At 59.7% G+C, this 16,202-nt stretch overlaps 2 protein-coding genes across 8 annotated transcripts in view; one reads left to right on the top strand and one right to left on the bottom strand.

Moving 5' to 3' along the window:
- The window catches only part of CRTC1 (CREB regulated transcription coactivator 1), a 73,825-nt gene extending 67,690 nt beyond the window's left edge, over positions 1 to 6,135 (top strand). For 6 of the 7 annotated variants that reach the window (XM_072947337.1, XM_072947336.1, XM_072947335.1 and 3 more), the window contains one exon: positions 682 to 1,015. In XM_072947337.1, coding sequence (XP_072803438.1) covers positions 682 to 893 — 212 coding nt within the window. In that variant the 3' untranslated portion in view covers positions 894 to 1,015. Of the gene's footprint in view, positions 1 to 681 lie in introns of all 7 variants that reach the window. The other variant, XM_072947338.1, reaches the window with a different exon arrangement.
- Positions 6,136 to 6,526: 391 nt separating this feature from the next.
- Positions 6,527 to 14,020, bottom strand: COMP (cartilage oligomeric matrix protein). The gene is made up of 19 exons (XM_006199042.4): positions 13,921 to 14,020; positions 13,586 to 13,671; positions 13,113 to 13,164; positions 12,493 to 12,662; positions 11,680 to 11,817; positions 11,355 to 11,429; positions 11,101 to 11,259; positions 10,909 to 11,013; positions 10,712 to 10,819; positions 10,349 to 10,508; positions 9,704 to 9,822; positions 9,445 to 9,497; positions 9,170 to 9,351; positions 8,784 to 8,962; positions 8,616 to 8,664; positions 8,201 to 8,397; positions 7,396 to 7,568; positions 6,798 to 6,937; positions 6,527 to 6,706 (listed from the first exon to the last, which is right to left on the bottom strand). Exons 1-19 carry the CDS (start codon positions 13,997 to 13,999, stop codon positions 6,660 to 6,662), a joined length of 2,271 nt encoding a protein of 756 aa, XP_006199104.2. The 5' UTR covers positions 14,000 to 14,020; the 3' UTR covers positions 6,527 to 6,659.
- Between the last annotated feature and the right edge of the window lie 2,182 nt (positions 14,021 to 16,202).

Raw genomic sequence — 16,202 nt, 5'->3', positions numbered from 1 at the left:
GAGCCCCTGCATGGCCTGGACTCCCAGTGCAGACCTGGTGTTTTCTCCCTGCCCCAGGGGTCTGCAGTTAATGCTCTGGGAGTGGAGGCCTTAGTGGTGGAGGTTGTGTGATAAGGATCAGGACCTATGATTGTCCAACAGCCCAGAAAGACCAGAACTTTCACATCCATTTCCCAGATTGGGAAACTGAGGCCCAGAGTCCCACCACAAGTAGAGGAGGGAGCCCAGGTTTGAACCTGAGTCTCCATCGGGAAACCCAGGCTTCCCTCCAACCCACAGGAAGGCTCCTGATGCACACAGAGCAGACCACCTGGTAGAACCTGGCCAAGTGGGAGAGACCCCTGCTCCCACCAGGTCACACTGAAGTTTGTGTTGCAGCCGTTATCCCAGGGCTTCCTGGTCTTGGCGCCCTGACATCTGGGTTGGGGTAATCCCATGTACTGTGGGGTATTGAACAGCATCCCTGGCCTCCACCTACCCGATGCCAGTAGCATTCTCTCCAGTTGTGACAGCAGCTGTCCCTGGACATTGCAAATGTCCCCTGGGGGACAGACCACTCAGGTGAGCACCCCTGATGTGGCCTGAGCATTGACGGGGGCTGTTGAGGCACAGAGTGTGGGTGCGGAGAGCCAGGGCTGAGCTGAGCCTTTTGTCTGTACCCCTGCCCACCCCCCCCCCCAGTGACAGGAGAGTCCCCTCCCAGCCTCTCTAAAGAACTGACCAGCACGCTTGCCGGGGTCGGTGATGTCAGCTTCGACTCTGACAACCAGTTCCCCCTGGATGAACTCAAGATTGACCCCCTGACCTTGGACGGACTGCACATGCTCAATGACCCAGACATGGTCCTGGCCGACCCGGCCACTGAGGATACCTTCCGGATGGATCGTCTGTGAGCGGCACGCCCGGCACACTGCCACACCGCCGCCCAGCCCCTGGTTCCGTCACCCCACCGGTCAGTGGTCCCGACGGCACCTCCCTGAGCCCAGGGACGGCGGCGCTCCGTCCCTCGCAAACGGCCGAGCTTGTGATTCTAAGCTTGCAATGCCGCCAAGCGCCCCCTGCCCGCCGCCCCACCCCCGTCACCCCTCTCCCGCGTGAGGTCGCGCGTCGCCCCCGCGGACCCTCCCTGCTCTCTCGTCCCCCTGTAAGATGCGGAAAGTGCTGGGCAGGGCCGCCGGCCTTGGGAGGGCGCTGTGCTCTGTGACGGCGGTGGGCTGAGGTGCATCTTCCGACTGTTGTCCAGCTCTCACTGCCTTCCTTTGTCCCTGGTCTCCCCACCCGCCCGCGCCCCCAGCCCGTGGTTAGGTAGCAAGCCAGCCCCACCCTTCCAAAAGGAGAAGGCGCCAGAGGGTGGGGGGTGGACAGGAAGTGAAATAAACACTATTTGGACTGCTGTCTTTTATATTTCTGAGCACACGCAGAATGCTAGAATCCATCCCATGGAGGTGGGATGCAAACATGTGAACAGAGCATGCAAAGCAGCTAAATCTCCCTGGGGCCCAGTGGGAAGCCCAGGCCCCTCTGTGGCCACCTTCGCTGTGAAACCCCCCTGCCCAGGACGAACAGGCCTGCTTGGGATGCACGGGGAGGCAGGGATTATTTCTGGGGAGTTTCACAACTTGTTTCCATCTTTCTTTCTCTGTGCTGTAGTCACTGTTACTATTATTTAAAGAATGGGGTAGGGACGGGGCGGCCAGGGCATTTTCGTTGTGTTTTTTCGGGGGGGGGTTGTTTATTTCTTTTGGTTTGTATTTACATTTTGGTTGTAGATGAGTAACTGACTCCCTGACAACACTTGCCTGAGAGCATGTTTTTATTCTAGAAATCCCACATTCTGTATATTTGTAAGCTAACTGGAAGCAGTTTGCCACCTGCCCGGGTCTGAGCTGCATCTCCAGCCTTTTTAGTTTTGCCCTGTTGTCTCAAAACGGCAGGATGGTGAGGATGGCTTGGGCTGGCTAGGGCCAGGCTGGGCTGGCGGGCTCTCCGGGGAAGCTCGCAGCAGCGGCCAGAGCTACCTCCGCTCTGCTCATGTGACAGACTCCTGGAAAGGAGCCAGGGCTTTCATTAAGGGTCTCACAAAGACCCAGCTCCACCTGACCCTCCTGAAGGGGCCAGCTGGTCCTCAGGGTGGGCCCATCCCAGACCCCGTGGCTGGCAGCAGCTGCAGCCTGTCTGCCCTAAGATGCCCTAGAGGTGAGACTGTCTTTACCACCCCCACCCCGAGAACCAGCTGACCCTCATCCCCTCCACCATCCCTTTCATAGCTCCTCCTGTCAGGGCTGGGTTTGGAGGCAGAGAACAGTATGTATTTTATTGGCTGGTTTCCAGGTGCTTCTCAAAGTGCCTCAGGAGGCTGAGGTGGACCATCCTTCGGGGTTCACTGGCACACCGGAGGCCGTCCCTCTGCCGTACAGGCCCTGTGAGTGGGCGGCAGGGCTGGCTTTGTTTTCTGTCGGTTGCTTTGGAACAGGAACCTCTGTTTCATTCCCTCCGACATCATATCTCGAATTATTACTCTCTCCTCCACCTGCCTGGTGGCCTGCTGTCTCCTCCTGCCTGGTGCGTTTCTGCTTCCGCTGGGGTCTTGGGAGCACCCACCTCTGTGGGAGCCAGATTTGATCCTCGCGACCACCCTCCCTCTGTTTCCCAGCCAGGCTGTTAGCACGTGGCCAAGTGGCTGGGCAGCCACACATGAGAAGGGCCCCCTCCTTGGTCACTTGGCCTCCGCCACTGTTATCTGGGCTGAGGGATGCAGTGTCAGTCCATCCAGATCAAGGCCTGTCCTCTTTCCATGGCAGGGGCTGGGGGCAAAGAATGAGGACTGGGTTTGGGGGGGGGTTGTTTTGTTTTGTTTTGGTTTTTTTTACAGAAAAACTACATGTACATAGAAGGATTTGATTACCATTAGAATTGTATGTAGAACTTTAAAAAAAATGGCCTTAATAAAATTACAAGCAACCTTCCTGGATGCAATTTTCAAACAAGGCGTTGGGGACCCCTTGAGGGAGCCCCATCAGCCCATACTTCGGTCTGCCTGGCCCTGTGTTCTTGGTGCAGACGGGCAGGAGAGCCCCATGGCCAATTTCTAGCATCCCTCGGCCAGGAGCACAGGTGACCTTGCATTAACTTGGCCCACGAGAGGCATAGGTGCAGAGATTTCCCTGGGAAGGAGTTCCAACCAGGAGCCCACAGCCAGACGTCCTCAAAGTGTTCACCACCCCCTCCTGGGTCTGGGCAGGCCTCTGGGGGTCTACAACAGGGGATTTGGGTTTTCTTCTTAAATGTCACTTCTCTACTAAATACTCTTAAATTGCCAAGACTTTTAGAAACAAGACAGCTTAAGGGAATCAGCCCTTTGACTTGTGATATGAAAATACTGTGATTTCAGGCAGGCTGCGCCGTGAGGGCCGAGGGCTGAGCCGGGGCCCCTGCGTAGTGTATATAGACCCGTTGCCTGCGTCCTTGCTCGCTTTGGCCAAGGCCCCTCAGCTGTGTAAATCTTTCCTCCGGGAGTATGAGCCAACCAGTGTGTCCCCACCTGCCTCGGTTTACCCTCTGTCCCCTGAGCCCTCTGGGTGGTGAGTCGGTTCCCCCATGAGGCTCGTGGGCTGAGGATGAGTGCCGGGGTCAGCCTCTCTCTGTGTCCTCTGGAGAAGAGTTTATGCCCCTGTCCCCCACCCATCAGCATCACCCCCTCCAGTGCCCAGACCTGGGGGAGAAGGAAGAGTCTTGGGATCCCTGTCCCAGGTCCCTGTGTGGACCTCCACCCCCACCCTAACGAGAGGGAAGACAGCACTATTTGGGGTACCCTGCAGCCCCTCTTTGCTGTCCTTGCACACCTTGCTTCCCCTGACACTCTTCTGGGCAAGATGGTGCCAGTCCCTTGGGGCAGGGGACCCTGAGGCCTTCAGTGAGAGGCTCAGGGCAGGTCAACCCTTCAGCAAAATTTGGGGATCCACAACCAGCAGTATCCAAAAATTGGCCAGGCTCTCTTGTGGGGACGAGCACACAGCAGAAGGTACCCCAGTTGTACTGGGTCCCACCCCACTCCCCACACTGTGGTCCACAGAGCTCCTCGGGATCAGGCCTTCCAGGCCAGGCCAGGACAGGGGTGTGTGTGTGACCCTCTTCCCAGTGATGCTCCACACTAACCTCCAGCCTCCCTACTGGCCTCAGGGCCACTTGGCTGCCCGACAGGTGTGCACTGGGGGTGGGAGCCCTGCCTCGGACACTTAGCCTTTATGGTCTGCCTGCTGTCATCTGCTTGTGGGGGTTTGGGGCTGGGCAGGAGGGTTCTGATGTTGTAGGTTTGTTTGGCCTGATTTCTTCAGGCGGCCAACCTCCCAGGAGGATGTCTAGCCAAGTGGGCCCTGTCACAAGGCCCATGTGTCACAGTGGGGCAGGTGAGGACAGCTCTATGTCCATCTGTCAAGTGCTAGTGAGACCCCTGCATGGAGGACAAGAGGCCTCATGTCATTTATCTGTCCCACCAGGGTGGGTGTCTGGTTTGGGGGCTGTGTGCCAGGTGCTGGCTGTGGCCAGGTGGGACAGGAATAGGTACAGGGCCTGTGGGGGCCTGGGCAGGGCTCAGGCAGCAGGGGCAACCCTCCTCCAGCATCCTGGGCCTGATGAGCCCTCATGATCACCTGCCCCCCAGGGGGGCTCTGTTGACCTAGAGGCCTCCAGGGGGCTGAGGACACTTGGGATGGTGCGCCCCTCCTCAGGCCTCCACGTTTCGGCCAACCCTGAGCTAGTTCATAACCAAACATCCTGCCAGACTCCTGCCCCTAAGTGGATTCTGAGATTTCTGCATTTCCAAAGAAGGCATCCCCACCCTGGGGTACAGGCTGGGTGTGGTGAGGCCTGGTGGTGGAGACCCTCCACCTCCCCTGCCCCCCGGCCCTGACAGAGCAACAGCACCCATCACCCTCACTGGGTTCTGATGGAACCATAGTCAGAGGCCTCAGGGTGCCCTTGGCACAGGGTTGGGCACAAGGGTGCAAGGTCAAGTACCTGGCACCCCTGGGCCTGGCCCACCGCCCCTGCAAGTGATGCTCCAGGTGAGGGAGCTGTGGCCACCTGAGCACTTGCCTGAAGAGCTGGGGGAGGAGCCTCACCTACCCCTGGAGGCCTGCCTGGGGTGAGTGGGCAGCCAGGTCTGTTTCTGCCCGCGTTCTCTGTGGAACCTGGGCCCCCATCCTCTGGGGGGTTTCACAGTGTGTGATGGGGGTCCCTGGGACATTCCTTTGTCAGGCCTTGCCTGGCCAGGTTGGCCTGAGCCAACTCTGTTTCTGGTTTCCCTCAGTCTTTGGAGGTCCTGGCTGCATGGGGCTCAGGCACCTCTCATAACCTTTGATGTGTCACAGGTGACTGGGCACAGATGAGTTCTCCCCCAGCAGAGATGGGGTGACCTGCACCACCAGGCCTGGGCAATGGGGTACTTCTGAAGGCACCGGGGGGCAGACAAGAGGCTTGTGACCTCTGTTCCTGCGTGTCACTAGCTAAGGCCCATAGATCTTAGGGCCCCAGGCTTATCCCAGGCAGGATGGGGAGCAGGGGCTGGACATCAGGGTGATGCTGGTTCCAGACAGCTCCTTCCATCTTCCTCCCTCCTGCCAGCACCCAAAACCCCATCCCAAGGAGCTAGTGACACGTGGGTTGCCCCTATCTTGCAGGGTTGTGGAATTCAGGGGCAGTTGATGCCTGATCTGTCACTTCTGACCTCCTGCCCACTGGGGAAAAGGGGACACAGCTGTAGCACTTGCCACCAGACCCCAGGAGGGAGGGCTTTGGCAGCCAAGGCCCACTGGCCCTGCCATGCCCCTCTGTAGGAAACTGCCCCCTCCCAGGGGCTGGGTGGTACCACTGATATATGCAAACTTGCCAGTCCAAGCGCTGCCCCACCTGTGTCCCTCTTCCCCAGGCTGGCTCTGCCCCCCACACCCCCCAGCATGTACATTGTGCTGTAGATGTCCCGTGGGCCGCACGTGTGGGTGCCCACGGTGGGCAGGGGCGGGCGCTCAGGGCGCACTTGGCCAGCCCCTGCCCATCCTCTCTGGTGTGGACGCTATCGTCTTTGTACCTTTGCATCCTTTGTAATGAAACGTAATAAAAATCCAATGTTTTCGTCTCTGCCTCCTCCCCTTTTTTCCTGCCCTCTTCCCTCCCTTCAAGGATGAACCGTGGGTGTTGCAGGTGCACCAGGCAGGAACCACACAGAGGCCACATACACACACATATAGGTACACTTGAACTTGGACAGGCAGATGTGAGCCCCTCACACACACACCCCAGGATCCTGGGGCAGACGTTCCAGGGGAGTGGGTGGGATGCAGCAGCAGGCCTGCGGCTTCCCAGTCACGGTTGGACTTTCCTTGTCATTGCTGCTAGGGCCCCAGCCAGTCAGGGGGTATTCAGCGGCAGGCCCCCAGTCTCCCAAGGCCTGTGTCTGGGGTCCCTGGCCCAGCCTTCCCTCAGAGCTCGACCCCACTATCTCCCTGCAGTAGAGACCACAGCTGGCCGCTCCACCACACACATGCTTTATTTTGTCCTCTCTGAGCTCCTCTCCCTCCACCTCCGGCCGGTGCTGATGGCCTGCCACAGTGAGGGCAGCTGTGAGGGTGGCTGTCATCCAGTGGCGGGTTCCCACCCCTTCCCTAGGCCTGCAGCAGCCGCTGGACTTCATAGTCCTCGGGGATGGTGTCTGCGGAGAGAGAGTGAGCAAGTGAGGTGGGGCGGGGCTGGGCGGTGCAGACTCCCCACCTGCCCCGACAGGCCCCCCTCCCCCGCCTTACCGTTGCAGCGGTAGCGCAGGTTGGCCCAGATGATGTTCTCCTGGGAGAAGCAGAAGACTCCCAAGCGGCCGCCACGCATGGTCGTGTCCAAAACCACATTACTGTCTGCCACCAGCTCAGGGCCCTCATAGAAACGCACTCTGCGGGGTAGGAGGGGACTGTGATTTGGGCCCTCCCCTCTCAGAGATTCAGTATTACTGTCCCAGAAGCTAGGCCCCCTCCTCTCTAGGAGTGGGGGCCATGTGTCCCCCAGCTGGGGCCACACTCAGGGTAGAGGGGGTTCCTGACCTGAGCCTCAGTTTCCTTGTATGAGAGAATGGACATCTAGGATCCTGCAGACAGTAGGTGCTGAGCATAGCACCTGGACTTCCTGGCAGCACAGAGTGGGGATTGACAAAACGGGAGTGGATAAGACCCCACCTTCCACTGTGTGCCGGGTCCTGGGAGGGGTGTCATGCCCCAGTGCCAAACAGTTCATTCTAACTGCATCATTTCCATGTTACAGATAAGGGGGCCAGAGTCCCCTGAAGCACTTCCCTCAAGAACCAGGATAGAGCAGGGACACCTGGCCCCCTGGCAGCAGAGGGCTGGTTCCCACCTGATGTAGCCCACTTGGGGCCGGTGCTGCAGGAACCAGCGGTAGGATGTCTTGTCCTTCCAGCCCACGTTGCGGGGGTCCTTCCACAGCAGTCGCACTTGTGATGCTGTGTCCCCTGTGTGCCACAGTGCATTCCGAAGCTGCTCCCCAGGGCCTGTGGAGGACTTCACAGCCTGCCGTGCCCGGGAACAGAGGAAGGGGGTCAGAGACCACACAGGCCATCAGAGCCCCGAAACAGGCAAGGAGCTGCAGGTCATAGAGGAGTGGGAGGGCAGGTGTGCCTGGATGGGAGACCCACAAAGAAGCCTTCTTGGAGGCTACATGGAGGTTTCCAGGTAGGTGTGTGTGAGGTGTGTCCAGCAATGGCCTGGAGGCTCATGGAGAGAATTTGGGAGTCTGGGGACAGGTCTCAGGTCTGGGAGGATATGGGGGATCTGCAGGAGGGTTTAGTGAACTGTGGAAAGTTTGAGGTGTCCATGGGATAAACTGGGGTCTAGAGGACTTGGGGAATTTTAGGGTTTCAGTAAAATACTGGAGTCTAGGGGGTCTGCAGGAGGATTTGAAAAGGGAGGGGAATTTAGGGGTCTGTGAGAAGGTTTTGGGGCCCAAAGGAAGATTGGGGGACCCCGGGGAGTATTTGAGGGCCTGTGAGAGGAACCGGGAGGATTTGGATGGAAGGATTTTAAAGTCCATAGAATGATCAGGGCTGGGCGGGTGTAGGTATTGTAAGACTTTGGGGATATATGGAAGGATTTGGGGCCTCCACGATGTCATTGAGACCAGGAGTTCACGTAGGGCCCAGCACCTTGAGCTGGATGCCAGGCTCTGCCACCGCACGGAAAGGGTTTGCCTGCCAATAAGTCTGCTCCATCTGCTTCCACATGACCACGTAGAAGCTGGAGCTGTCCTGGTAGCCAAAGATGAAACCGGCGTAGTCATCATCCGTGACCGTGTTCACGTGGAATGTGCCTTCAAAATCCACGCCATTGAAGGCGGTATAACCTGGGGAGAGGAAGGGACGCTAGCCTCTGCCCCATCGGGGCCCAGATCTGTCCCAGACCCCGCCGCGCCTCCAGAGTCCAGAACCACCTACCAGGAACCTAAACCACCCAACCTGGCCCCGCCTTTCCTGAGTCCAGGCCCGCCCCTACCCCGCCTCTCCTCTGGCCCCGCCCCCAAGAACAGCTCTCTGCAGGGCCTAGCTCCTCCCCGAGTCTCACCCACAGCTAGGCCAGGGTCGCTGTTCATCGTCTGCACGATCTCCATCCCCTGGTGGGTTCAAAGGAGAAGGGGCCTCAGGCCAACCGTTTGGGCCCTTGGCTCCCCACACACAGCTTGGGACCTGCTGTAGAGGTCCTGGGCTCCTTCCGCCTGAGCCCTGCCCCTACCTGGTTGAGCACCACCCAGTTGGGGTCTATCTGCGCGTCGCCCTCGGGGTCCAGCACGACCGTCTGGAAGGCCCGGAAGTCGGTGAGGGTGACCTCAGCGTTCTCCGGACACACATCGATCTTGTCCACCACCTTGTCTGCATCGAAGTCTCCCTGGCACGCATCGCCCACGCCGTCCCCTGAAAGGAAGTGGAAGACCCCCCCACGGTAGTGGAATCAGCACCAGGCCCTGTTCTAGGCCCGGCCACGCCCATGCAAGTTACTGGCCCTGCCCTCACCATGCCTCCTGCTGCGCTCACACATGCCCCTTGCCCCACCAAGCCCACCCCAAACCTCATCCTAGTGGCTCCACACTGTCCCACTACAGGCCTTGCCCACTGCCTTACGGTCCACATCTTCCTGGCCTGGGTTGGGCACCAGGCGGCAGTTGTCCCGACTGTCGGGGACCCCATCGTTGTCATCATCATCATCACAGGCATCACCCTGGCCATCATGGTCTGAGTCCTGCTGGGCACTGTTGGGCACTGTGGGGCAGTTGTCCCGAGAGTCCTGGTGCCCATCCCCATCCCTAAGTAGGGCAGAGAGACAATGAGACCCCAGAAAGCCGGGTCAGGGGCTGCCCACCCTGAGCCCCCATCTCAGCCCCAGATTGCCTCCTTACTGGTCTTGGTCGCTGTCACAAGCGTCTCCCACAAAGTCGTGGTCCACATCCCTCTGGAGGGGGAAGGATGTAGGCGTCCACGATCAGAGCAGAGGAATTCAGAAGCCTCCCACTCACCCCCAGTTCCAGAGCCAAAGTATTCTTGGCCCCAGTGAACACCGCCCCACCCCCAAGGCTGATTAGACTGGGCTAGAGTCTTGTTAACCAGCCTGGGGATCATCCCAGGGGTCTGACCCAGCTGGGGTCTGGATGACGTCACCTGGTCTGCGTTGCTCTTCTGAGGACAGTTGTCACAGGCATCCCCTACACCATCGCCATCACTGTCCTTCTGGTCTGAGTTGGGCACCCTGGGGCAGTTGTCCACTGTGTTGCGGATCCCTGAAGGAAGCAGGGGGACAGAACAGGACCCCAAGATGGGGACAGGGCCAGGCTGACTTCAGCAGGGCAGGTCCAGGCCTGGGGCTAGTCTAAGACCACCCCATCTTTGGCTCCCAGTAGCTGCAAAGTTAAATAAAGTATTCGTGCCCAGTCCCCAGACTACATGAAAGGATAGCGGTGAGGGGACTGGTTCTGTGAATGCACCACCTTGAGTCTCTGCCCAGGTGTAAAAATGGTACCTCCCTGGCCTTAAACCCCAGGCTCATGTCTTTGTCCTCTTACTTCCTTCCTGCAGCATCTAACACAGGTATCACCTTCCCATCCGCCTAAAGTTCATTCCTGTTTACCAAGGCCTCGTATCCCAGACTGCATTTTCCTGCCTGCCTGAAAATGGTCCGTGGTCCTTGGAGCCCTAGGCGAGCTCACCCTCTCGGGCTTTCAAAACCGGCCAAGCCCCGCCCCCAGCCAAGCCCCGCCCCTTGGTGCTCGCCCTTCCCTCTCCTCTCCGCCCTGCTGCAAAACTCACGGTCGCCGTCGATGTCGTCGTCGCAGGCGTCGCCTTTGCCATCCTGATCTGTGTCCTTCTGGTCGTCGTTCTTCTGGGACCGGCAGTTGTCGCAAGCATCTCCCCACTTGTCGCCATCCGTATTGCGCTGGTCTGGGTTCCTCACCAGCGGGCAGTTGTCCTAGAGATCAGGGCCAACTGAGGGGGTGATCAGGCCTGGAGAGGCAAAGGTCACTGCCCAGACCAGTCCATCTCCGAGGCCCCGCCTCTTCGGCTAGGACCCCCTCAGCCCTCTGGTACCCGCAAGTTCAGCCTCTGAGGCCACGCCCCTCACCCATGCAGAGCCCCCATCCAGTCTCCCCTGGGCCCCCGCTTTTGCCTCACCTCCTCGTTAAGGACGCCGTCCCCGTCGGCATCCGAATCGCAGGCGTCTCCGATGCCATCGCGATCCACGTCCTCCTGCCCTGAGTTGGGCACCGTCACGCAGTTGTCCTAAGGGTGGGCATGGCAGATATGAGGGGCGTGGCCAGGGAGCCCCGCCTGCCCTCCTACCAAGCCACGCCCCTCCAGACCCCGCCCACCTTGCGGCATTGGCGCTCGGAGCAGCGGAGCTTCTCGTCAGGGAAGCCATCCAAGTCTGTGTCGCGGCCGCAGAGGAGCCCGTTGCCCGCCCAGCCGACGGCGCACTGCGGGTGGGGAAGTGAGTGGGTGCTCCGGCGTGGTCTCACCCCCGATCCCCCATCCCACGCCCCACCCGGCCTGCTCACACTCACCACGCACGATCGCGACCCATCACGCTCCAGGACGCAGTCAGCCTTCTCGTGGCAGGGGCTGGGCGTGCCGTCTGGGCAGAAACGCTGTGGGCGCCGACGGCAGCCTGATGCCTGGTCGCCCACGAAGCCGGGCTGGCACGGGCCGCACTGGAAGGAGCCCTGTGCCCAGGCCACAGGAGGTCAGCCCCAGCCTCCTGGAACTTCGTGCCTCACCCTCCATCTCTCAATCCTTCCCTACTCCTCCCAGGCCTTACCGGCGTATTGACGCACACAGAGTTGGGGACGCAGTTATGCTTCCCGGTCTCACACTCGTTAATGTCCGTGCAAACCTGGGTGGGAGGGAGGGCAGAGGTCACCACTCCCACGCAGATACCCCGAGACCTCCCACCCAGATCACGCCTCCTCTGAATCCTACCTCTCCCCTACATCTTGCCCCCGACCCCGACCCCAGTCCCTATTCCCTCCCGCTGGAGCGAGGCAGGAAAAAGGCCGTGAGGCTGGAGATCGAGTTGACTCAAAGAAATTGCCCCGGACTCTGGCTCTTCCTGGCTACCCGCTCCAACCCCCCACGGCTCTCACCTGCTTGTTGGCCTTGGCGAAGGCCAGTCCTACGCCTTCGTGGGTGGGGCCGCTGTACCCTGGCGGGCAAGCCTCGCAGCGGAAGCCGGGACTGGTATTGATGCAGCGGACGCGGGGGAAACAAGGATGGGCGCTGCACTGAGAGAGGAAGAGCCCCGGAGGGGCAGAGGACGTGGAGCTAGTTTTCCCCGAGAGCGGTGCCTCAGGGCATATTGGGCTTGTACTTGGAAAGTTCAAGGGCCATCAGCTAGCACTTGGAGAGGGGTACCATTGTCCAAGGGGTCACACACGGCTTTGCCTTGATAGGGGAAGGGACAAGACCAGGAGGGGACAGGGGACCGCCTGGAGGGGGCTGTTCCTGGGACCCGGAGGGCTGGGTGCTCATGGGCGGGGGAAGAAATATTGAGGGCGGGCGTCCCCAGAGGAGGGGGGAAGTGGTCGTCGGGGCGTGCGTGCCCGGCGACAAGGAGGTCTTCGGGGCGGGAGCCCCCCAGTGGTGGAAGGGTCGCCGGGGCTGGTGACCCCTGGCGGTGAGGGGGGTCGTTGAGACGGACCACTCTCCGCGGTAGGGGAGTCGTCGGGGTGGACGTCACTGATTATGGAGGAAGTTGTCGGGACTGGGGTCCCAGGTGGAGGGGGTGGTGGTAGGGGTGGGTGTCCTCCGGCTGTAGGGAGGTCGTCTGGACGTGCGCCCCTGGAGGTGAGGGGATCCTCCGAGAGAGCACCCCCAGCGGAGGAGGAGGTCGTCGGGGCGGTGGGGAGTTGTAGGAGCAGGCGTTGGAGGATCGTCGGGGCGGTAGGGGGCGGACGCACCTCGTTGACGTCGGCGCAATGTGAGCCGTTGCCCGTGAAGCCTGCGGGGCAGGGTCCGCAGCGCGCGCCGCTTGCCGTCTCGGTACAAGCCACGCCGGGGAAGCAGAAGCCGGGCGAGCACTGGCTTAGGGGCCTCACGGTTAGTCTAGGGGTGCGAGCGGGTTGCATCCCTGCGGGGATCGGGGCGGGGTTGGTCAGGGCCACGCCCAGGGGCGGAGCCCATCGGGACCAAGTTCCAATCCTGGGGATGGCCTCTGGGGGCGTGGCGAAATCCAGTGGTTCTGCGACCCCGCCTCGTACTGCGAACTTTGCCCGCCAGGTCTCTCCAGTCTCTGGATTTCTGCGCCATTCCGTTTTTTTGCTTCTCCCTCTGTAACTCTCCACCTCTCAGCATCTATCGGACGGTTTCTGGCTCTTTTTGGGTCTCCCCCTCCAATAACCTCTGTCTCCCCTTCCTGTTCCTCTCGTTCCATCCCTCATCCAATTTCTCCATCTCTGTCAGCCTCCGTCTTTTCCTCTGTCTCTTTTCCTCTAGGTCTGTCCTCTCTCTGTCCGTCTTTCTCTCCCCATCTCTTCTCGCTCTCCCGCCGCCCCATCTCTATAGCCCCAGCTGCGCTCACCGCACGCGTCACACTCCATCACAGTGTTTTTCAGGAACGTGATCTCCTTGACCTTTGGTACAAGGGGGATAGGGTGTGGTCAGCGGGGCTCCATTCCTCTCCTTCTGGCTCAGGTCTCCCTTCTCCCTCTCCCAGGCTCCCTTCCCACAGACCCACCCACTCCGCCGGAACCCTCTCCCCAGGGACTCCCTACTCTCAGATCCTTACTCTCCCAGCCCCTCTCCTCCTTCCCTGGAATTTCCCTCCCCCCTCACGGATTCCTACCCTCTTCCGCGGAACCCCCTATCCTTGGGACCCCCTTTGCCCCTTTTCCTTTTCCATAACCCCGGACCCTCTCTACCTCCACCGGAACACCCTTTTCCTGTCCTCCTCCCCTTCACCTACACTCCTCTTCTTCCGAGACCCCCTTCCCCTCCTCTGAGCATCTCCCTCCACACCTCCCCACCCCCTATCTTCCCAACTCTGGCCAGCACCTGCTGCCGCAACAGCTCCCGCACATCCTGCAGCGCCGCGTTGGTCTCCTGCAGTTCGCGCAGCATCTGCGGACCCACGTCTGCACCTGTGCTGACAGGGGGCGCTGGTGGGGCGTCGGGGCCCGGGGACCCCATCACCAATCCTCACCCCGTCACCGCAGGGACCCCTAACGCCCACCCCATTTCTTGAGCCTCTGCCCCATTGCGTGATTTCTATGCCCCGCACGACCCGGCGATAAGTCCCCGAGCCCTAAGAAGCCGCGACCCCGGGCCTCCTGCGAGTCCCCCTGCCCGTTTGGGGGTTAGGGGCACGGCATGGGGGAGGGGCAGCTTACCCAGCGGGATCTGGCCCTGTCCAGAAGCGCCGAGGGCGGCCAGGGTGAGCAAGAGAAAGCAGGCGGCGGTGAAAACCATGACGGCAGCGGGGAGCTGGATGGCGGCTTACTCTGTCGCCCACGAGGCCTGCTCGGTCTATTTATCCCCGCGGCGTGGCCGGCCCCGGGGACGGCCCACCGCGGCCCTGCCCAGCGTCCAGCCGCAAGGTAAACAGCCGGCGCTGGCCTTCGGGTTCAAGGCCCCGCCCAGCGAGGCTGAATTCAGAAGAGGGGGAAACTGAGTCACAAGTGGCCTGTGCAGGGGTCCATGGAGCGGAGAATCAGGTGGGACCAACCTCTAGCCCTCTCATTCCTATATCTGAGTGCCTGTTGCATGCCAAGACTGGGGCATAGCTGGGAACGAAGCGATCCCCTCAGCTCATACTTGGGGAAACTGAGTCAAGAGTGGCTAAAGGTTAGGACTCATCTCCTCCCGACACCTCTTTCTAGTCCTCTCTCTCTATGGTTCTCTGGGTGGTGGGTAGGTGGCAGAGGCAGCCTGGTCGCCCAGGCACCAGGAGCCCACCCAGTCTCCCAATCTGTGCACTGGGCAGCACGTGTCCCTCCCCAACAGGAGGGTGAGCAAATTAAAAAGCTCCAGTTGGAGGAGGTCTGAGAGGGGCCCAGTGCTTCTGTTTGTCAAGACTTTGCCATACCTTCCGAGCTCCACTCCAGCTTCTGTGGGAACAGCCTGTAATAAAAATAGAAATTACTGCTAATCAGGAAAATCCTCCCAGCCCAGCCATGCTCTTAAGCTACAAAACACCTCTGTTTTCTGGAGTTAACCCTCTCCACCCCTACTCTGTAGGGTTTGTAGCCTCTATTCTAAAGACAGGGAAACTGAGACCCAGAGAGGGGAAGTGACTAGCCTACGGCCACTGCAAAGGTCAGGGATGAAGCCAAGTAGACTCATTGCCAGATCTGTTCTCCTGGGAGGCTGCAGAGAAGTCACTGAGTGCTTCCTGGAGGAGATAGCAAGGAAGCTTAAAGGAAAGGAGAACTCAGATCAGCAGAAGAAGAAAAGATGAGGATGGCTCTGGCAGAGGGAAGCATGTGGGGCTTGGAAGTAGAGAAATTTCAGGCACATTCATTTATTCTGCAAACATGCATTGAGCACCTACTGTGTGTCATGTCCTGTGCAGGACACTGGGAACAGAGTGATCAAGCCAGACTGGGCCCCTCCTTCAAAGGGAGCCCAGGTTGGTGGGGAGGAATCTACATAATCATCCCAAGGGGCCAGGACTGTGGTGAGGGATGCACAGGCAGTAGTGGGAGCTCCAAGAAGGTCCCTGACTCAGCTTGGGGTTGCAGGGGGAGTCCAGGCAGTCTTCTTAGAGGAGGAGGGAACATCGAACTAGGACCAGGAAAGTGGAGGAAGCCATGGCCAGATAAAGGGACTATGGTGGGGGGTGTAGTTCAGTGGTAGAGTGCATGCCTAACATGCAAGAGGTCCTAGGTTCAATCTGCAGTACCTCCATTAAAAAAAAGAGAGAAATGGTAGAAAGGCATTCCAAGTAGAGGAACAGCGTATACAAAGATCCTGAGGCAAAAATGAACTTGGTCTGCTGGACAGACTGATCTCAGGGTAGAGAGATCTTGGGGCTCAGGAGAAGTAGCACCATTGGTGCGAGGCTTGTGCTGTCTTCTGAGGGCAACGGGGAGCCACAGAGGGTGAGTGAGGAGGGGTGGGTCTGTGGGGGAGACTGGGTGAGAATAGCCAATCACAGCCTGACGTTTCCAGTGAAGCCTGTGCCCTGATGCCTGTGGTGGGGCCATGAGCTCACCTCCTGTTTTCCTTGGCATCCGGCACATCTGGGGGCCACTCCTGGCTGGTGCTGGCATTCTTGGGAAAACCATGGCTCCAGTGGGGCCTGTGTGCTTGTGTGTACCTCACACAACTGGGACAAGGGCACATGGAAGCCAGGCCCCTGCCACAGGCTGGGGCTTGGACACACGTGGCCTTGTTCATGGTTGGGCCACGAGGAGATGTGGGGAAGAACATTCTAGGCAGAGAGAATGGCAAAGACAGAGGCTCTGAGGATGTCCCAATCTCTGATCAGACAACAGAGATCCGGCAATGAGCAGTGTTGTTTCAAACTCCTGCCTCCTGGATCCCATTGGCCCTGAAATCCCCCTTTCAGGCAGCAGCCCCCTCCTCCCATGCACACCTCAGCAGCCTCACATTACACAGTAACTCACTCTGGGTGTCTTTCTGGCCTTTGTACTGTCTGTTCCCAACATCC

The sequence above is a fragment of the Vicugna pacos genome, chromosome 22, assembly GCF_048564905.1.
Source record: "Vicugna pacos chromosome 22, VicPac4, whole genome shotgun sequence".
Taxonomy (NCBI): domain Eukaryota; kingdom Metazoa; phylum Chordata; class Mammalia; order Artiodactyla; family Camelidae; genus Vicugna; species Vicugna pacos.
The sequence above is the reverse complement of the archived record's forward strand: the minus strand, read 5'-3'. Positions and strand labels throughout refer to the sequence as shown.